This window comes from Lichtheimia ornata (assembly GCF_029851405.1).
Source record: "Lichtheimia ornata isolate CBS 291.66 chromosome Unknown scaffold00036, whole genome shotgun sequence".
Classification (NCBI taxonomy): Eukaryota; Fungi; Mucoromycota; class Mucoromycetes; order Mucorales; family Lichtheimiaceae; genus Lichtheimia; species Lichtheimia ornata.
Genome location: NW_026695356.1, coordinates 313,763 through 333,609, shown reverse-complemented (window position 1 = coordinate 333,609; position 19,847 = coordinate 313,763). Strand labels below are relative to the sequence as shown.

Here is a 19,847-nt window from a genome sequence, read left to right as displayed (position 1 = left end):
AGGGTATTTTGGTTTTTTTTTCTCTTAAGTGTTGTTACGCGGTGGTGTTGGAGGTGGAGAAGATGAAGAAGATACTGGAGGTGTTGCAGAGGGTCTAGGTGGTAGGGGTGGAGATGTATGTTGCTTGTCCTTTGCTTCTACTGCTGCCGGTGCAGATGCTGTGGATGGTGATTCTTGTTGCTGCTGCTGCTGTGATGATGATCCTATGCCACCTTGATTCATTTCTTGTTCTTGCTTTTGTCGTGCCTCTGCTCTTTGATACAAAAACCGCCGTAATAATCGGGCATTCTTTGTGTTGGCTCTATACAATGCCGTCAAAACAATGCCTAGAATAGGTATCAACCCCAACTATCATGACATAATGAAGAATAAGTAACAAGAAGATGCATAATGAGCGTTGCAGCTGAAGGCGGCTTTTGTCACTTACCACAAAGTCCACTGAGATGTGATAGAGCATACGACGTCGTAGTGCTCGTGGAAGAACTGTTTTGCATGCAAGGTTATACATGGAAAGCGAGAAGCCTAAAGAAATAATCTTGCCCACGACGGGTATAAAATCTAGCCTTTCTTGATAAGTAATGGATAGGATCAGCTGGGAACTTCATGTCTCGTTACCAAGTAGGACATCGTATCCGATCCAACAGCAGCATATTTTGATCATTTCATCAAACTGCTTGGCACGGTGCTCATACTTTGCGAGGATACGTGCATCATTTTCTGGTAGTTGGATTTCCACTGGTGGTTTACTACGGACCCATCCCATGGCGTATGTGTATCAGTGACAAAAGAAGTTGGGGTATTTGCTCGTTTGCAGGGAAGAAAAGCGAGTAAAATGTCTTCAGACCAATCTGGATTTTCTAGTGGGACGCGAATAACAGGAATCGAAAGTTCCCTGTGTAACATGGGAAGCCAAACACATGCATGCGCGTAACATTTGTTTGCTTCATTCATTCACAGTGCAAGCATACTTGCGCAACTGCATGGATAGCTGTATCATAGGTAAATAGCACAAAGGGACCCATAGATGCTAAAAGTCTTTTAGATGCAACTATAAAGTTGGATGTGATACATCACCAACCATGGGCAGGCTGCATATTAATGAGACGACGTGCATGGATAATGTATGTATCTAGTGCTAGATACCGTTTCACGAGCAAGTAGAGTGGTATTATTCCTTCCTCTATCAATGGCTGTAAAATACATGATCCATACACGTTGCCATGGTTCATGAATTACTTGTATGCTAAGGTGTAGATGCAATAAAAGTGGTAGGTCATGTTTGTGAGAGACACTGTTGTTGTTTATGTGTTGATTTGGGGTTGTCAAAGAACACTTTATTATGCGCTTTGATGGTCAACAACAATGTATGCCTTCTTTATAGCAAAGAAAGGGGGTGCATGATTTGCAAAGTGGTGTATGTGTTACTCATTCTCACAGCAGCCCCGTCATCATCATTGGCAGTGATTCCGATAATCGGAAACGGGCTTATCCTTGCCGTTCTCTTTTCCTTTTACATTGCATACACACACACACACCATGATCAAAATTTGGAGCATGAAGGCCAAAGAGGCCGCAGCCGAGAAGAAGAAACCAAAGACCAGTGCTGCTCAAATCCGTGTACAGAAAGGTATTTGCAATCTACTTGTTCAAGAAGTGCACCATGATCTAACGCCATTGTCCTATTAGACTTGGCAGAGCTTGAGATTCCTTCGACCATCAAACTCGACTTCCCCAATCCTGAAGACATCTTGCATTTCAACGTTACTATCAGTCCTGACGAAGGTAGTATCATCTATGTCTTTATATGGGTGGGATAGGGTAGGGACTCATGTGTGTGCTACGCTTCATTTTACAGGGCTCTACACAGGTGGTCATTTTGCATTCACGTTTAATATCAACAACAACTATCCACACGAGCCACCAAAAGTGCTTTGCAAGCAAAAGGTATTGATGAGTGGACGATAATGTCGGATGGTATCCAGCTGACCACAATACGTTGCATAGATATATCATCCCAACATTGATCTGGATGGCAACATCTGTCTCAACATCCTGCGCGAGGACTGGAAGCCTGTTCTATCATTACATTCTGTCCTTGTCGGTTTGCAATACCTGTTCTTGGAGCCCAATGCTGATGATCCTTTGAATAAAGGTAAAGTATTTAATTTCACATATAAAAGGAAGGAAGGAAGGATGGTCCTCTAACTCATGGACATCTACAGAGGCAGCAGAAGACTTGAAGCAAAACAGGCAGGGATTCGAGATGAACGTCAAACGAACAATGGCTGGAGGTGCACTCAAAGGCATACAATACGACACCGTGGTTGCATAAAAGATTCAATTATTACTACGATCAGCTATCTTCAAAGTACGCGGATGATTGTTAATAAAACTTCAAGGTGTGCTGCCAAATTGAGTAATGGACCTTGCGATCAGAGAGTACACAAGGCTTACTTGCTGGGTAGATGATATCGTATGTGAGCGTGCAGCTGCTACTGTATATGTCCCCTCTCCTCCCCCCCTCCTTGTGTGGCAATTACAGAGTTTTTTTTATTCCTCTTTTCTGGTCCACCCCTTCCTTTCACTTTTTAATATACTTTTTTCCTTTCCTTCTTTTCTACCTCCTCCACTCCTTTACTGAAAGTCGTCGGCTATGGACAATGCGATCGTACCTGATTCGTCCCTAGTAACAGAATGGACAAAGGCCATTGTGAATGTCGACCTTGAACGAACACAGCGTCTATACAGCCAACATCCTTATCTATTATGGCATCCTCTCGATAACAAAGAGACACGCGTGGATACCGACTATGCTCATTTGACAGCGCAACTGGAACGGTTTCAAATGCTGGGTCCATCCTTGGGTGACGAGTTGGCAGCGATACCTTACATGTTGTTGGATCATTTGGAAAAGAGTGATAAACAAGGTGCTTCCTTGGCACAGCAAAAACGTTCTCGATTACTCAATTTTCTTATCAAAGTATGTTAAAATGACACAGACACACACACAATCCTACTACGCTATAGACTAACCTATTGTAACGTACTTAGAATGCACGTGAGGATGATCTCAATAATCGTACATGGGGCGCATGTCATAATACAACGCTTCATTTGGCAGCATTCTTGGGTCAAGCGAGAACAATGGATCAGCTGATAGAGCGTGGAGCATCGATCGACAAGCGTAATGATATGGGCCACCTGCCAAACGACGTTGCACAAAAGCGGCCCACCAACAGCCGATTCAGGCAACTTCGTGCAATGGCAGAATCAACACCCGACGATCCTAATAAGAACAAGCGTCAAAGTACACAACAACGTCGTCAACAAGATATCGCTTTACTTTCCAAAAGATCAGCTGTAAAGAATAATCCACTCTTTAAGAAATTCGAACAGCAACAACAACAACAATCGGATCCACCCTCGATCAAAAAGACATCTCCACTGGCACGTAACGCTTTTTTGAGATCAACTGGTGATAATAATGGCAGCAGTAATGATAGCAGTAATAGCGGCAATAACACCAACACCACCACAACTAAGCTCCTTGCTATCCCTAGAGGAGTTGTTGGCGTTGGCGATGATGATAATGGAGACACCAATTCAGAAGATTATCCTCGTCGTACATCCAAGATCATTTCTTCTCTCAAAAACAAATCGTATGTCTCTTCCAGCGTATTTCGACAAACTCAACCTGAACAACCTTCATCGTCACCATCATCATCTCGTAATGCAGCAGCAGTAGCGAAATCATCACCTCTTAAAGAGCAATCGATTATGGAAGAAGAGGATGAGGAAGAGGAGAGCGATGACAATGATGAGAATAATGATCAGGGCAGCAAGGAACAAACTCAGACCCAAGAACCATCCTCAGAAAGCAATGATGACTTGGTGACTCCTGAAATCAAAGCAGTGCCATCCCTACTGGTTGAACAAGTTGCGCCCGAGCCACCTCGTGAGGAGAAGATGCATGAAACCAAAGGACTGGATCAAGAGGTTGAGAAGATGCAGCAAAAAGATGTGCCAATTCCTCAAAAGGAGAACAATGAGGACCAAGTCATTAAAACGGCTGTTGAGATACCATCCCAAGAAGAAACAGAAAAGGTAAATATTGAATCTTTCATTGAATAAGGTGATCGATTAATCATGCTATCTATAGGAAGATGACAATAAAGCTGTATCGGAATCAACAACAGCGATTGATGATGAAGAGGATCAAGAGAAGATTACTACTCCTACTACTACGCAGCAACTTGATGTGGTGGATATCAGCAACAACAAACCAACTCAGCATGTTGAAAATCAACAACAAGAGGAAACAGCGCCTACAACGACTGATGATGAACCAGCAACACGTGATCCGATAGCAGCTCTCGATGATCTTGAACCACCCTCCAAGCCATTTGCTGAAGGTGATGATTCACGACGATGGAGTGGCAGCCAACGGTCCCATTGGTCTGTTGGAGTGAGTTCTTGGGATGCGGTGTTAAGCAAGGGCAACGACAACCATCGCTATAGCAACCAAAGTGAAGCGGATAGTGAGCAATGGTTTGATAGCTATGAGGATTGGGCAGCAGCATCACCCACCGAACGAAGGGGTTCCCGATCTCGTCAACAACACCAAATGCAGCAAGAAGAGCAACCACCCTTGTCATCATCGCCTTTACGTCATTCTGTGACATTGGATACCATGACATCTATGAACGATTATGGAAAAGAAAACAACATCCATATTGTGGAGGAGGACGAAGATGATGACGATGATGAGGATTTCTCGGTCAAATCAAGTACCCCATCGGCATCATTTAGTCCCAATCAACGAATGTCAGGTGGTGCTGATAGTGTTGACACATGGCCTGCAACAGCATCGCCTTTTACAGCACGTTCTCTCAATGATGATAGTGGTGATGATGATGGCTTTTGGAAAACGCAGCATGATAGTAGTCCAACATCAGAGCAACCTGCCACAGCTCAACAAGTCGAATCAGCCTCACGTGATTTCGAACAGGCATCTCCAGAACAGCAAAAGACAACCGAACAAGATGACATGTACACCAACAAATCCACACAACATGAACGTATCGATAATCATCAGCAGCAATCGATGGTCTTGAATGAGTCGCACGATGAACAACAAGAAGATCAGCAATTTGGTAGCATTTCTGTTGCATCCACTACCTATGCAAGTCATCGTCTTCCACAACATCGACCAGCACAGGATGCATTTGAGGAGTTTATTACCCGTAAAGATGATGAGGAATTACAGCTGAAGGATCCTAAGCAAACGGAGTATCAACCACGATTGGAACCTGATCAAGAGCAGGAAGTGATGACACGTGAGCAGCAACAGCAGCAGCAACAACAACAATCCATAAGCAACGATCATCAACATCCACCGCCATCTCCTCCACAACAACAACAAGATGAGCAACATGAAGAAGTATCATCACCATTACAATTGGATCTTTTACCTCCTGTGGAGAATGACCCAGGCCAATCTACATCAGCATTTGGCAAATTGTATGTGCGTCTTAGCAGTGCTGATGGTGTCTTGCTCCCTGTACCACCCAAATTAACGACCTATGTACGATGCGTGGTGAGCGATGGTGATTACGAGTACATGTCTCGCTATGAAGTGCTCAATGACAGAGTCGTATTTGACTATGAATGCATTATGGATGCACGACCTGATATGATCATCACCGTATCTTTGCATGTACGACCCGATCCTCATGTACGACCCAAGACTGGTTTATCAAAGTGGCTCACTTCCGTGCGTAAACAACGTGAAACATTGCCAGCTTACGTTCACCCAGAGGATGGTGCTATTGGTCAAACACGTTTTGCTCTTGGTCATATGATCCAGGCTTGTAATCAAAAGACGTATGGTGCTAGCTTTGATTGTTTCAATTCGTGGTTTGCACGCTCGTCTCGTGAACAACACATGCTCAAGGTGGTGGGCAATTTGAACGTTGAGATGCTTTATTTGCCTCTTTCAGATCCATCTCTGGTATGTACTACATCATTTAAAACCATAATACAATGTGGATTAACAAATGGCATCATAGCCAATTCCCAAGAGTATGCGTGAATGTGATTTGGCGCTGCGTATCCGACAATGGCACAATACTTGTTGGCATAGCGGGTTCCTTTCTATGCGTGCACCAGGATCACAAGTAAGTAACTCATCTCACAATAAGATAGTATATGATTAACCAATATGTGTACAGCTCTGGGATAGGTACTATTGCCGATTGATCGGTAGCCAATTGATAGGCTATGACTCCAAAGCAGCCTCAGCATCCTATATTCCCCAGGTCCAATACGACATTGCCAATGCTGTGCGATTGGTAGCTTCTTCGGATCAAATCATTGTCACTCTGGAGGATGTCCCTGATACCCGCGTTTTCCAGGAAAATACTATCGTCGAAGAAACAGGGCGTGGATTCTTTAGGATTGTATTTGCCGATGCCTATGTAGATGCCGTTTGCGACGAAGCGCGTGAAAGCGAGGCATGGGTCAAGATTTTGAAATCCATGATTGGAAGGGTACCTTTGAAGATTGTCGTCTAGTAGCTCTACCATTCTTAGTTTTGCACTCCCTCCTCCTTTCATCATTCTTTTCATCCTCATCTCTTGTACCTCTTACTCTTTAATATCGTCATCCATTACACTGTAATATGAAGTCATTGATAAAAGGCAACTAGTACTACCGTTCATGCTGTTGGGTGTCACAAGGATAATGCATGATCCATATCTTATGGCTTTTTCAAGGCGTTATTACGCTTACGTTCATCGATCACGATTCCAAACATCGGTATCATATCCGTGTGATTTATGCAAACATGTAAAGGGTGTCATTGTACAACGCAGACAAGATGCAAAAATGTGAGGGTTTCTACGTTCTATTTCATGTTCATTGTTGCTTAATTGAGAGAAACCAATTTAACCTAGCATTGTAAAAGAAATTGCTTTTAGCGATTCCGTGATCATCTCAAAAGATTTCTACGATAGTGCTTACCTCAAACACAAGTGTTGCATTTGGTGGGATTAATGGTGGAGATCCACGTTTGCCATATGCAAGAGCTGGTGGAATGGTCAATTTCCGCTCGCCGCCAAGCTTCATACCAGTGATGCCTTCATCCCATCCCTTGATCACTTCTTGACGACCGAGAGCAAAAAAGAAAGGTTTGCCGCTGATGTTCTTATCAAAGATCTTGCCTCCCTTTACTCTGCCAATGTATCGAACACCAATCTACAAGCACAAAGACGTTAACACAATGACACACACCTTGTCATGATCCCTTTGTTTACCTTGTTGCCTTTTTTGACAGATACTCCTTGACCAACCTTGGTTTCTTCGATTGTGATGCCACTTGGCAAATGGGTGACGACCTATTTTTGCATCGTTGTCAACATAAAAGGTGTCGTCAAGAATGGTGGTTTCCACCTTACCTTTTCTGATTTCTTCTTTGGCTTTTCCTGTTCTGCCTTGGCCTTTTTCACTGGTGTAGCTTCATCATCATCTGCAGGTGCCTTTCGCTTCGTTTGCTGGTTTTGCTTATTTGAAGGGACATTGGATGGTTCCTTTTGATCAGCTTCCTTTGGTTGCTCTTCCTTCTTCTTGGGTTGGGCCGTCTTCTTCTCCTTCTTTTTCTTCTCTTCCTCTTCCTGCTGCTCCTGTTCCACTTCATCTGCAAATCGGATTCTTCGTTCGCGTTGTGGCACATCAATATCCATGTCCTCGCTTTCATCAGATGCAACCGATTCGTTTGAGATGTCTTCGTCTGACTCGGATTCTTCGATTCCTCCATCCAAATTTCCTTGTTGGCTCAAAAGAGATACTACAATACATCACTTAGATCTCGTTTTGAGTATAATACATATGACATCCAAACTTACATAATTCTTCCCGAGTGATATTGGCAGGCAATTCCCTATAACATTTCCCGTTAATCTTTGATGTACCTGGAAGAAGTATACGAGCTTACCCTTCCATATCTTCATCCTCTTGAGATCCCACATAATTTCCACTTAAATGAATCGTTCTAGGATACAGATGATGAGCTTCGTGATCCTCTCCTTCGCTTATACCAACTACTTACGATTTGCCCTTGACAGTAAAAGACACCTCTTCACCTTCAACGATAGTGAGATTCAATTCTTGTTGATCGATCTATTTTACACTATATGAGGCACCGAGACCATGATAGGCAAACGACATCAACTTACTTGTCCAGGAACGAGTGTACATAAGACGTATTCCATATCATCGACGACTATGCAAACAGACGACCGAGTTGGCTTGTTGACCTTTGAATCAGAGACGGCAGCCTAGATACGTAGATCGCAACGATCGATGGTGAGGAAAGGTGGATAAGAAACGGGATAATGCCAACTCACCATGGTAATGCAGAAGGTGGAAGACGCGATCTGGCTGTATGACTTTCCAGGAGTGAGTTGCAGACCCCAAAAACCTTGTAGTGCCATGGTGTTGTATGTGTGTGTGTAAAGGTGTGAGTGTTCTGGTGGTTGTAGTAGACTGAGATTTCATCCAAGCACAATTAATTTCCATGGGTAGTGGCTTTTTCCCGCTGTTGATTTCTTTGTACTTTTACCATGTTGACAACTCGGTTACTTGCCACTCAGGGGATAGCTTCTTGCGCCATTCGTCACTTGAGCACCACTCGTACGGCATTCTCTTCTTCTTCCACAGCATCGACGACCGGTGACAGTGCCAAGGTTATCGGCATTCTCGACGCTCTTAAAAACACATCGCCCCAGGAAGAAGCATCGTCCAACATTGGCAACCTTATCAAGCATGCTGCACAAGCACAAAAGAAAAAAGACTCCTCGTCAGACTTTGATGTGAATAGCATCACTCAACAATTGTCCCGTGCTTCAGAAAACTATCAATTACATATCAATGCCTCGCCAAACAACACCATCATCACCCTTACACGACCCAATGGCTCGCCTCTTATCACCACCTCAGGCGGATCCGCTGGATTCAAAAAGGCTGCTCGCAGTGGATACGAAGCTGCCCATCAAGCAGCATTGCAACTCTTAGAAAAGAAGGCAGCCAAGAATCTGAATCCTAGAAACATCCATGTCATTCTCAAAGGATTCGGTCCCGGTAGAGAAGCAGCATTCAAAGCCCTCGTAGGCGAAAAGTGGAACATCAAACGTATCACGGATGCAACTCCTGTGCCTTTTGGTGGATGTCGACCCAAGAAAGCAAGACGATTGTAGATTCAGTATAACAACAACAACTTTCCCATCCTCCCAAACCTACAAACCAATTCACACACACACACATTGTATCATCCATCGTTTTACAGTAAAAAAAGCTTCACATCATTCATCAATAACCACCAATGCTTGTTGTTGTTTTATGCAATAATAAGGAAGTAGATATGCTTAGAATCTCAGCTTGTTGAAGAACCACTTGTTCTTGCCAGTCTGATATCTCTCTTCGAACAACTTTTTGATAACCTAGATCACACATGCCATGTTAATAAAACGTCCTTTGATGCCATACATTTATATGTTGTTGTATTACCTTCTTGGTCTCCACGCGTTGTGCAGGATCCTTGAAAGTCTCGGATGCAACGGTACCCTTGATTTGTTCCATCTCCAAAGCATAACTATAGGATCGATCCAATTAATGGGATGATCTACATATATACGTATCCATGCATCTTACCGAGTGGGCATCATGTGGTTGTAGTTGACAATCTTGATGAAAGGCTTGACACGGCTACGCTTGGCAACCTTCTTCTTGCCCATAGCGCGAGTCACCTTCAAAGGAGTACGTTCGACACCAGCGACAACTGCATAACCGTAAGGTCTATCCTTGGTGCCTTCATCGTGGTCTGTAATAGCAATGTATATAGTTCAGTGCTCGTTTCTATCGCATGTCATGGTCGCATTGGAAACGTAACGTACTGCGGACGACAACGGCTTTCTTGCCAGCATAGCGACCCTGCAAGATAACGACAACCTATTCCGAATGAATGATTAGCCACATCCCTGCCATAATAGTCTCGTATCCATCCATCGATTCTATTCATTCATCCATCCATCCATCCATCCACCTATTCATCCATCCATGAATCTTTGGTCCATTGTACGTACTTTGCCAGCCTTGATGAACTTGACCATGGTTGAGAAAGAGAGCTTGAACTTACTTGCCCGTTTAGGCTTCACTAGAGTGAGCACCCACCACCACCTTGGACTTTTTGGTTGTCCGCTAACATCCTCCTCCTCCTTCCTGCTGCTGCTGCTGATACATGCAATAATCCAATCCACACGTCCAACATCCTTTACTTAAACGAGCCTATTCCTTTTGAACGTGGTGCACAATGAGGGCTTTACATTTCACAAGAATTATCCTCGGAGAACCACACATCTCCAACGAAGATCATTCTTCATTGACGTCATTTTTCGCTTGCATAAAACCTTCCCACCCTCCTACACTTTCCCACATTCTTTGTATCTCTTTTTCTCTGTTCGTTCAACAACCATGGATTTAAGAGGATCGTGCCACTGTGGAGCAGTTACCTACTCCTTCAAAAGCCATACACCTTCACCGGTATGTATGCTAATGTATGATCATCATCACACCTGTGCTCATCATCCTTTTGAGAAAGTTTATGCGTTGCTACTGGTAACCAATCGACTTTGTGGGCACGCGAAATGGACCTTCACCAACGTATGTAATAACTTGGACGTAGCTCTATTTGTCGCAAGACCAGCGGTGGAGGAGGATTTGCTATCAATATCATGGGCTTGAAAAACACTTTGACTGTGGAGGGTGAAGAAAACTTGCGGTACGTTAAAACGTTTGGGCGTGTATTATGCTATAGAGACTTATATGCAATACAACGACAGAGAATACCGTGCCCTGAGAGATAAGAAAACAAAAGAACTATGGTACGTGTGTGCATGATACAGGCTGTTGTATGGATTGGCTTATACCTGGTGGGCATATTGCAGTGGAAACATCCGCTATTTTTGTGGGCAATGTGGTAAGCATCGCTGATGACAATGATAATACAGGTTTGCTGAATCATCTTTTATATAGGATGCCATTTGTACGCTTATGATAAGAGCTATGCAGATTACATTTATCCTCTTGCTTGCTCCATCGACACGCCGCTCCCGTATGTGGATTACAATGACGTGTATCACATCATGCTGAACGACGAGTCCAAAGCGAACTGGGCTATTGCTCCAAGTCCGGATCCATCGAGACACGCTTTTGCCGTGTATCCAGATGTCTCTCTTGAGCAATGGCATAAGGATAACAAAAGATTCCTTGCGTAATAAACATTGTTGATGGCTTCATTGTCGTATCACATACGAGTCTTTATACCACATTCCCGTTAATTTGGGTTCTAATGGATGATGGAAGTGTTCTTTAATACCTAACAAAGGGCCTCAATGATGATAGTACGAGTAGTTTGGACCTTTGGTTCCATGGTCGATTCTCATGTGAAAGAGCACACATAACTTGTACTGCGTCGTCGGAGTTCAACCAAGCATGGCAAGTAGTGTTGCAAAAGGCTAATGCAATAACAAATGTCAATGGGTATGCGGCATGAAACATGATGCTCCGCTGGTTTTGGAAAGCATCAGATGCTGCGGTAGATTGTAGTCTACCATATAGCTCATGGATTGATTAATAACAGGAGCGGTGGATGAATTTGGAAAGTTTCATGCTGCATTTGTCAGCAGAGCTACACTATAAAAGAGGTGTTGAGGACGTAGAGAGGCATCCTCCTTAATTCGACATTAGTTGATACCATGGGTCGTCGTCCTGCTCGTTGTTATCGTTACTGCAAAAACAAGCCATATCCCAAAAGCCGATACTGCCGTGGTGTCCCTGATCCAAAGATCAGGATATATGACCTAGGTCGCAAAAAGGCACACGTTGATGACTTTCCACTTTGCATTCATTTGGTGTCAAATGAATACGAACAGCTATCATCTGAAGCCTTGGAAGCCGGTCGTATCTGTGCCAACAAGTACATTGTAAAGAATGCTGGCAAAGACTCATTCCATATGCGTGTGCGAGTACATCCTTTCCACGTTATTCGTATCAACAAAATGTTGTCGTGTGCAGGTGCCGATCGATTACAACAAGGTATGCGTGGAGCATTTGGCAAACCACAAGGCCTTGTGGCTCGAGTCAATATTGGTCAAGTTATCTTTTCCATTCGCACCAAGGATAGCAACAAGGCGGTAGTCATGGAAGCATTAAGGCGGTCAAAGTACAAGTTCCCAGGACAGCAAAAGATCATCATCTCCAACAAGTGGGGTTTCACACCACTCAAGCGTGATGAATACCTCAAGGCTCGTTCCGAAGGCAAGCTTCAACCTGATGGATCCTATGTCAAGTTTGTGCCTCAAAAGGGTGAACTCGATAGCTATTTCCGGGCCGTTGGCCGTGTTTAGTAATAGTGGTTTATCATTGGAATGAAAGAATCAATGTTCTTTTTTTCTCTCAAAAGTGAAACTCATGATCCAATTGGCATCTTTATACTATGATCACTATTTTTAAACACACATAAGGGTGGCTTTATTGAGTAGTAGTCATTACAGGGTAAAATTAACAGAGGTGGATTGGGACACCAAAAAGGGTCGTTCGTTGTTATTGAAGGAAGATTTGAGAAACAAGGGCGACAGAGGCAGCCATCAACATGACCGATACATTGTACTCAAAAGTACCAGAGGCAGCGTTAGGCTCCGTGGTGGGTGAAGAAGAGGCGCTATTGGAAGCAGAAGATTGGCTTGCTGAAGCGCTTGAAGAAGAAGGAAGCGTGCTGGAAACGGCCGATGTTCTACATACGAGGGATACATTTATTTAGCCATGCAAGGAGGTAACCAGTCATTTGGCAACTTACACGTTGGCACCAGGTTGCGAGCAGTAGGTAATCATGAGACTTTCTTCAATCCCTTTTTGGCTATCGTTGGGACATGTATCCCAGCAGGACACCTTTTGCGTCTGCCACTGAACAATTACAACACTTGCTTGTTAATCATGATGATGCTACTACGTATGTATGAAAGCAAAAAGGAATGTTCCTTGTTCTTTACCTTGCATAAGCATGCATAGTCTGACGATAGAAAAACAACGAAAAGATGATATTATTAGTAGGTTGGCACGCAATTGAATAATGAACATGCTGAAGGAAAACCACCTACCTGATTGTGTACATGTTTTCAAGTAATTGTCCTCGTTTTGCTTGCACTGATCGAAGCTACATAACACAGAATGTAAATCATCTATTCGTCCTTTGCTAAAGATAATGAATGTGCCCTTACACATTTTGAGCTGGGCAGGAGCTGGTTGTTTGAGCAGCAGCCAATTGGTTCAGCGTGGACACCAAGACAATGAAAGCAACGGGAATTGACGTGGACACCTTCATAATGAGGAATTGAGAGGAAAAGAACCAAGAAAAAGTCGAAAGCACAAAGCTATGTAGGGAAAAAAAGGGATGTAAAGGGGAACACGGAGAGAGCCGTATTTATCATGTTGGGATATTAGAACTCCTCCTTGCAGATGTGTGGATAAGTATATATCATGAGCTGATTCATCTATCAAAGACCCACAAGTAACACTGGCATAGCACATGTTTTCCCAAACAGCAAACATGGTTCTCGCTTGACGGCTTATTTCATGTTGCACAGCACTTTATTTCAATGATCCGGGCAATGAACGGTTGGTAAGTATGTCCAAGTCGGGACGTTTATTTGGTGGTGACACGGTGCCACAAAGGTATTACATTTGGTTGTCTCCAATACTCCTAATTCATCCATACATTTCCATTGCTTGCATTTCAAATTACAACTTGGCCTTTTTGCGCTTCTTGGAGCTTTCTATTTGTGCGAGAGAGACAAAGAGAATCAATAAAAGTTGATATCAACGTTGAAGCGTTGTTGCCTTACCAACGAATTTCAAGATACTCTCAAGCGAATCAGGGCTTGCCATTCTTTCGGCGAGTCTTTCCATTTCCACGTCGTTCACTTGTTCAAGGAATTTCCGCTCATTTTCACGAATAAGATCCTTTGTCACTCTCATAGCTTCAGGGGAGAAGGCACTTGCATCTTCGGCAATGGCAAGAATCTGCTCACGGAAGTTCTCCTTGGGTATGATCCGGCTAACAAATCCACAATCTTCCATTTCTTTGGCAGTAAAGGTGCGTCCCAATAGCTAATACCCGCCATCAATACCGAGATAGAAATTGTTGCATTCCAAAGGCACTTACCAGCATTTCATTAGCACGTGATGGTCCCATGATTCTAAAAGATGGACAAGTTATTGAGGGATTGATATTGCTATAAAGCTATTGCTTACCTTGGGAATAACACCGATGAGCATCCTTCAGCACAAAAGCCTAATTCCAACATCATTAATCCTTCCATTCCCCATAACAAAGTAGCCACCATCCTTACCGAGTTTCATGAATGGAGTAGTAAAGGTAGCATCGGGAGCTGCATAAACGACATCACATAAAGCAAGCGTCGTAGTTCCAAAGCCAATGGATGGACCTGTAACTCAAGGATGAGATGATAGGACACGACGCTTGTAGTAGTAGAGATTTACCATTAACAGCAGCAATTAACAACTTTGGGAAACGAATCATTTCTTGCACGACATCGCTGTTGTCATCAAATCTCATAAGCCTTTTGGTAACCATGGTGATGATTCTTTTATACGTACTGGGTGGTTTTTTGGCGTCTTTCAAGTTCAGCTGGGAGATTCTCATCCGAGAAATCAGGCATAGTCAACTCCTGACCCGAGGTGTAGTATTTGCCACGGCCCGTGAGGATAGTCACTTTAACGCGATCGTCATTGGCAGCCCAAGTAATGGCAGAGAGCCAATCCTGTAAAAAGTCGTCCAATGAACACGTTGTACTTGTGGGGCTCTTTGTATTGCTTACTCTATACGCTTGAGGAGAGAGTGCATTGTAACGTTGAGGTCGATTGAATGCCAACTCTGCAACACCCGAAGGGAACAACGTAATGGCAATAGTTTCCAATTGTGGCACGGTGTCGCTCATGTTAAGGAGAAGAAGGAAGAGGAGAGAGAAAAGCAAGCTGCACTGCACTGTGGCAATCAACCCCGGGGGGGGACTCTTTGCTGACAAGTTGACATGTGATTTTACTGCCCAACCCCCATCCAAAGGAATAAATTACTACTAGTCATCCTTCCATCGTTCAAGAAAAAACCTCAAATGATACGCTGGATGCATTGTATACAAATGAAAGAAGCACACTGTTGCCATGCATAATGGATGAGGAGTCAATAAACATGCTGACACTAGCATATTACCAAATACCGCAATTCCCATTGCATAATGTAACAACCAATACAGTACTGTATATGACTATGGATCCCATTATATTATCCGAAACGAATGAGTAGGGGAGCGGTTTTGAAGCTGACATTGAAAGCGTAACAGAAGCGAAACAGAAACGTAACAGAAGCGTAACAGCAACGTAACAGAAGCGAAACAGAAGCGAAACAGCGGTTGCTGTTTGATTGGCTATTTTACGTCCGAAACGAATAAGTAGCCAATCGGAAGCAAGCAACTGCTGTGACGACTTTTTTTGTTTGTTTCGCTTCTGTTACGTTTCTGTTACGTTTCTGTTTCGCTTCTGTTTCGCTTCTGTTCGCTTCGGTTACGTTTCTGTTTCGCTTCTGTTTCGCTTCTGTTTCGCTTCTGTTACGTTTCTGTTTCGCTTCTGTTACGCTTTTCAATGTCAGCTTCAAAACCGCTCCCCCACTTTTTACGTCCAGGAAGTGATATCATGGCAAAACGAGTAATAAGCAATCCAGCCGTATTCAACATCATCACGCGATATATCCTAAACTGCAACAACGACTACGATGTCGGCAACTGTGAGTGGTCTGACGGATCCCGATCAGACATTGTACTCGTTCCCAAGGCCACCACACTCGATTTACCCCCTCTGATAATCGAGATCCAACAACGTGTGGACGTCAAATTCATGAAACGAGTGATAAAATACGCCCTCGAGGCTTACAAACGCTATCAACGCGATCCAATCATCCTTATCATTTGTGTTGATACGGTGCACGATGATGTTATGACTTTGAGTCAACCATCTGATGTCACGGGTTGTGTCGACATTCCTTGCGCGTTATGGGCATCAAAGTGTATCTTGGCTTGCGATGAAAGCCTTAAATCTTGCAATCAAGTAACGCCTCTGCAGCCATTTATCTCCCTTTGTCTGTTCTTTACCAAAAATGCGCCATCAATCAACGACACATGTTGGAGCACGGATACAACCATGCAGCTATTGTATGGCTTGGCGAAGGATCACTATGACAGCATCATTGGTAATGAGCAACACCTATACGAAGCACTGCAACAAACGATCGAGGAACAGCAGCGTGAATATAATAGTTTGCGTGATATGATAGCAAGGCAGGCGCCGATGAACGAACTTGAATCAATAATCATTACTGCTCAAGAAAGGAATGCGACTTTGAAGCGGAAGTATGACCAAATGACAAGCAGCACAAGTGATGAAGTGCCATCAAGTGACCAAATACAATCACAACCAAGTAATAGCACTAATACCGAAGTGGAGTCACAATCTGAAACGATGTTCCAAAAGGCAATGGCATACGTTGATGACTTTGCCGAAAAACGACGATCAAAAGGATACACGCAGATGGACTGGGTAACTTGTTATAACGAAGGCACCAAAGCAGGAATATTCGATTACAAGAACAAGGATGTACTCAGAAGTTTGTATACAAGATATACAAAAGATAAATAATTTCATTCTATTTGTGTTCATGGAAACATTATACACTTTGTATATACATTAAAAGACAATATGATGACCATTCATTCAAAATGATGTATTATTATCGCTAATAGTATGTAGAAGCTTAACAGTGGGATCACTACTCTCTAACTTCTGTATCTGCTCCTCATTGTTGGAGATATACATGGCGAGGATCGTCATGGGATCATAGGTAAATTTACCATCAACCGCGTCGTTTGAGATAACAATACATTTCTCGGTCCAAATTGAGCAATCCAGCGTCATCCAGTAAGGGTTGTCTGGGGTAGGTGATAAAAACGACTGCACTGGTGGTGACACGGTATTGCAAAAACAAAGGAAATAAGCATGGATAGCATATTGACTTTGCACTTGCAGGCACTTTTCGATCGATCGTTTCATTGAAGCTTCAGTAAGGTTTTCTTGGATCGCTAAAACAATTCCAAACGACGTGGAGCCTTGCCGCGGCAAGTAAACGACGAAATGGAGACCGTCAGCAAAGATCTCTTCTTCACTATACAATAGTTGTCCATCCGCTTTCAGGATCGAACCGGTAATAAGACTAACGATACTTGGGTGTTTCAAAACATTTTTAGCTAGGAAATAGTATGAGAAATGCTTTTTTCGAGTAACGGTTGTTTGCACTTACAATCCATGATTCGCGAGCAACGGACGTAGAAAGTTGGGAATGAGGCTGAATATAGTAACCGCAACGCAACAGAAACGTAACAGAAGCGAAACAGGACAAAAAAGGTGTCACAGCAGTTGCTTGCTTCCGATTGGCCAGTCATTCGTTTCGCTTTGGCATCAGATACCATGTAGAAGCCCACAATCAAAAAAAAATCCAGGATATCGATGTGATGCTGTGCTCATGGCGTGAAGATTGTGTCATCTCGATAGTCACCCTTTAATGCGAAGGCGCTTGTAGAGATCACGTGATTTGCTTTGAGAGGTCTGAATGGAGATTGCCGCTGTAAATCCTCTTTTGTTTCATTCGCCCAGCATGGACCAAGTATCACGCGAGCTTAGTGAGCACTTGTCGATCAGCAATGCTACTGGAAATCTGGTATTGAGCAACAGCACCGCCCCCATGAGCATGGCTGACTGATGCATTCCTACGTAGGAAAAAGAGTGGGATGACTCCATGATGCAGACGTCAAAACGCATTACCGACACAGCTGACAAGACGATCAAGGTGATAAAAGAACAAGGTGTCGTTTGGTTTGCAGAGGACTAATAGACTTTACTTGTAAGAAAGCTTCAAGAAGAGCATGTACAAATAGAAGAGGTTCTATCCAAACTACGTGAAAAAGGTGAAGCACTCGAACAGACGTTTGCCGAGATTGATCAAGTCGAAAAGCTCGTGCAGCAAGTCAAGGCGACGTACGATAAAGTGGCCGAAAGTGTCAATGATATGGAAAAGTCTGTGCATTCAAGTACATCATCCAATTTTTCATTTCTGCAGGCAAGTACCCCGCATGGTATCCATGGTTTCACGTATCCATGTATTAACATCCATGTGCGATTACACGCTTTTAGAAGCAAAGCAATGCTTTTCAGCCTTATTTCCCGCCGCCTCTTCCTGTCAACATATATAGCACACCTGAACTTTTATCCCAGCATGGATTATCTTCTTCGGACAACAACTCTGAAAAGTGAATATGTACCCTTTTTGATATCGATTGGTCTATTACAGTAGATAGTGGTTTCTTTTCTTGTATAAACGTATGATCATCCTTTATGCATAATGGCAAGTGATAGGGTGGGCATTATGGAGAGAATCAAGGTCGTCATGGCAATGATTGAAACGCCGGTGGGTTAACTCCAATAAGATTTTAGTCGTCGAGCCGGTACCTCTTCCGGAATTGTACACTTTTATCTTGTTCCTTGTCAGTAATGCTTCTTGCTCATCGGATCGGTTGCCCATCGCGTATAGTATCAGTCACACATTACAGCACAAAGCAGATTCCAAAGAAAGCTGCAGGTGCCTTCACCAGTAACAAGTACATTACCCAACCTGTCGCCGGCACCATTGCCAACAAAACGCTTGTTTACATTGGTAAAAACGCACGTGACCTTTGGATTGGCAGCAGCAGCTGATACTCTTGGCCACTTTTAGGTCCTTTTGCCGAAACGATGCAGCGCTATAAGATGGTGGCTTCCTTGTTTGGTGCCTGTGGTTTATGTGCTGTGCCTGCATTATTAAGCACAGGCCAACCATCGATTGTCAGTGTCGTCCTTGGTAAGCAATGATGATGATGAATGGACCCTCCCTCTTCTTGACGAGTAGCCTATTGATGCAATGATCCATAGCGGGAACCTCTGCCATGGCACCAGCACTATTTATCCATTGGTATACACGCAACGTCGCAACAAAGCTGATTGTATACGATGATGTCAAAACGGTGGAACAACAGCGAAGACGACCACGTGAGATCAATGCTGGGAAATGGATTGGAATTGAAACATCCTCTTTATTGGGTCGCTTACGTGAAAACAACATGTGGCTCTCTGATCTTACTACTACGCATGGCGACAAAGTGATAACATGGCAATCCAGCAAACGGAGATACGTATTCGAGCGTGCTGTCATCGAAGCAGACCCTTACTTACAAGGCCTGGATCAATGCATAAGCAGGAAAAAGTCACATGTCAATGATAGCAAACAATAAAAAGTATTGTTGTCAATCCTTGGAATCATGATAAAAAGCTCTTCATCTTTGATCAATGCTCAAGTATCTAATCGGCCCGTAAGCCATAGCACAATCAACAAGATTAGATATGGCTTGACAACCAAAACTCAGGATCATTAAGGTTCATTGTTGTTCCATGAATGACACCAAAGCTTCATAGTTTTCATTATAATCCATTAGAATGAGTCAAGGATACAAAGAATGAAACAATCGAATTTTCGTAACAATGACAACCCGATGGTCGCCATGGCATTTTATTATGGGGAATGGGGTAATGTGGAGTTGGCTGAGTGTGGTACTAGTGTCCGCATGATGATTAATTATCCC

General features: G+C 43.4%; 14 protein-coding genes across 14 annotated transcripts; 8 read left to right on the top strand and 6 right to left on the bottom strand.

Annotated features, from left to right (window-relative positions):
- Window positions 1-24: 24 nt before the first annotated feature.
- O0I10_007513 (uncharacterized protein) lies at window positions 25-763 on the bottom strand (the record flags this gene model as incomplete). The annotated part of the gene is made up of 3 exons (XM_058487529.1): window positions 25-348; window positions 428-558; window positions 616-763. The coding sequence occupies 3 exons, from the start codon at window positions 761-763 to the stop codon at window positions 25-27; spliced, it is 603 nt and encodes a 200-aa protein (XP_058341829.1).
- Window positions 764-1,536: 773 nt separating this feature from the next.
- O0I10_007512 (uncharacterized protein) lies at window positions 1,537-2,332 on the top strand (the record flags this gene model as incomplete). The annotated part of the gene is made up of 5 exons (XM_058487528.1): window positions 1,537-1,627; window positions 1,687-1,782; window positions 1,856-1,944; window positions 2,005-2,152; window positions 2,223-2,332. The coding sequence occupies 5 exons, from the start codon at window positions 1,537-1,539 to the stop codon at window positions 2,330-2,332; spliced, it is 534 nt and encodes a 177-aa protein (XP_058341828.1).
- A 321-nt stretch (window positions 2,333-2,653) lies between these two features.
- O0I10_007511 (uncharacterized protein) lies at window positions 2,654-6,572 on the top strand (the record flags this gene model as incomplete). The annotated part of the gene is made up of 5 exons (XM_058487527.1): window positions 2,654-2,980; window positions 3,052-4,104; window positions 4,160-6,010; window positions 6,069-6,176; window positions 6,231-6,572. The coding sequence occupies 5 exons, from the start codon at window positions 2,654-2,656 to the stop codon at window positions 6,570-6,572; spliced, it is 3,681 nt and encodes a 1,226-aa protein (XP_058341827.1).
- Window positions 6,573-6,925: 353 nt separating this feature from the next.
- Window positions 6,926-8,489, bottom strand: O0I10_007510 (uncharacterized protein; the record flags this gene model as incomplete). The annotated part of the gene is made up of 9 exons (XM_058487526.1): window positions 6,926-6,949; window positions 7,021-7,254; window positions 7,314-7,394; window positions 7,455-7,843; window positions 7,902-7,936; window positions 7,991-8,047; window positions 8,105-8,175; window positions 8,232-8,333; window positions 8,403-8,489. The coding sequence occupies 9 exons, from the start codon at window positions 8,487-8,489 to the stop codon at window positions 6,926-6,928; spliced, it is 1,080 nt and encodes a 359-aa protein (XP_058341826.1).
- A 129-nt stretch (window positions 8,490-8,618) lies between these two features.
- Window positions 8,619-9,251, top strand: O0I10_007509 (uncharacterized protein; the record flags this gene model as incomplete). The annotated part of the gene is made up of 1 exon (XM_058487525.1): window positions 8,619-9,251. One exon carries the CDS (start codon window positions 8,619-8,621, stop codon window positions 9,249-9,251), a length of 633 nt encoding a protein of 210 aa, XP_058341825.1.
- Window positions 9,252-9,419: 168 nt separating this feature from the next.
- Window positions 9,420-10,163, bottom strand: O0I10_007508 (uncharacterized protein; the record flags this gene model as incomplete). Its single annotated transcript, XM_058487524.1, has 5 exons — window positions 9,420-9,494; window positions 9,562-9,646; window positions 9,706-9,874; window positions 9,948-10,002; window positions 10,137-10,163. 5 exons carry the CDS (start codon window positions 10,161-10,163, stop codon window positions 9,420-9,422), a joined length of 411 nt encoding a protein of 136 aa, XP_058341824.1.
- A 361-nt stretch (window positions 10,164-10,524) lies between these two features.
- O0I10_007507 (uncharacterized protein) lies at window positions 10,525-11,327 on the top strand (the record flags this gene model as incomplete). Its single annotated transcript, XM_058487523.1, has 6 exons — window positions 10,525-10,593; window positions 10,652-10,668; window positions 10,736-10,831; window positions 10,893-10,934; window positions 10,998-11,029; window positions 11,086-11,327. The coding sequence occupies 6 exons, from the start codon at window positions 10,525-10,527 to the stop codon at window positions 11,325-11,327; spliced, it is 498 nt and encodes a 165-aa protein (XP_058341823.1).
- Window positions 11,328-11,807: 480 nt separating this feature from the next.
- O0I10_007506 (60S ribosomal protein L10-B) lies at window positions 11,808-12,458 on the top strand (the record flags this gene model as incomplete). Its single annotated transcript, XM_058487522.1, has 1 exon — window positions 11,808-12,458. One exon carries the CDS (start codon window positions 11,808-11,810, stop codon window positions 12,456-12,458), a length of 651 nt encoding a protein of 216 aa, XP_058341822.1.
- Window positions 12,459-12,967: 509 nt separating this feature from the next.
- O0I10_007505 (uncharacterized protein) lies at window positions 12,968-13,432 on the bottom strand (the record flags this gene model as incomplete). Its single annotated transcript, XM_058487521.1, has 4 exons — window positions 12,968-13,014; window positions 13,101-13,120; window positions 13,209-13,264; window positions 13,331-13,432. 4 exons carry the CDS (start codon window positions 13,430-13,432, stop codon window positions 12,968-12,970), a joined length of 225 nt encoding a protein of 74 aa, XP_058341821.1.
- Window positions 13,433-13,848: 416 nt separating this feature from the next.
- On the bottom strand, window positions 13,849-15,068 carry O0I10_007504 (uncharacterized protein; the record flags this gene model as incomplete). The annotated part of the gene is made up of 8 exons (XM_058487520.1): window positions 13,849-13,883; window positions 13,953-14,217; window positions 14,273-14,306; window positions 14,362-14,401; window positions 14,460-14,555; window positions 14,611-14,666; window positions 14,728-14,891; window positions 14,949-15,068. The coding sequence occupies 8 exons, from the start codon at window positions 15,066-15,068 to the stop codon at window positions 13,849-13,851; spliced, it is 810 nt and encodes a 269-aa protein (XP_058341820.1).
- A 751-nt stretch (window positions 15,069-15,819) lies between these two features.
- O0I10_007503 (uncharacterized protein) lies at window positions 15,820-16,818 on the top strand (the record flags this gene model as incomplete). The annotated part of the gene is made up of 1 exon (XM_058487519.1): window positions 15,820-16,818. The coding sequence occupies one exon, from the start codon at window positions 15,820-15,822 to the stop codon at window positions 16,816-16,818; it is 999 nt and encodes a 332-aa protein (XP_058341819.1).
- Window positions 16,819-16,893: 75 nt separating this feature from the next.
- Window positions 16,894-17,483, bottom strand: O0I10_007502 (uncharacterized protein; the record flags this gene model as incomplete). The annotated part of the gene is made up of 2 exons (XM_058487518.1): window positions 16,894-17,423; window positions 17,477-17,483. 2 exons carry the CDS (start codon window positions 17,481-17,483, stop codon window positions 16,894-16,896), a joined length of 537 nt encoding a protein of 178 aa, XP_058341818.1.
- Window positions 17,484-17,830: 347 nt separating this feature from the next.
- Window positions 17,831-18,486, top strand: O0I10_007501 (uncharacterized protein; the record flags this gene model as incomplete). Its single annotated transcript, XM_058487517.1, has 4 exons — window positions 17,831-17,893; window positions 17,951-18,022; window positions 18,086-18,292; window positions 18,367-18,486. 4 exons carry the CDS (start codon window positions 17,831-17,833, stop codon window positions 18,484-18,486), a joined length of 462 nt encoding a protein of 153 aa, XP_058341817.1.
- Window positions 18,487-18,723: 237 nt separating this feature from the next.
- On the top strand, window positions 18,724-19,499 carry O0I10_007500 (uncharacterized protein; the record flags this gene model as incomplete). The annotated part of the gene is made up of 3 exons (XM_058487516.1): window positions 18,724-18,886; window positions 18,947-19,069; window positions 19,141-19,499. 3 exons carry the CDS (start codon window positions 18,724-18,726, stop codon window positions 19,497-19,499), a joined length of 645 nt encoding a protein of 214 aa, XP_058341816.1.
- Window positions 19,500-19,847: the final 348 nt, after the last annotated feature.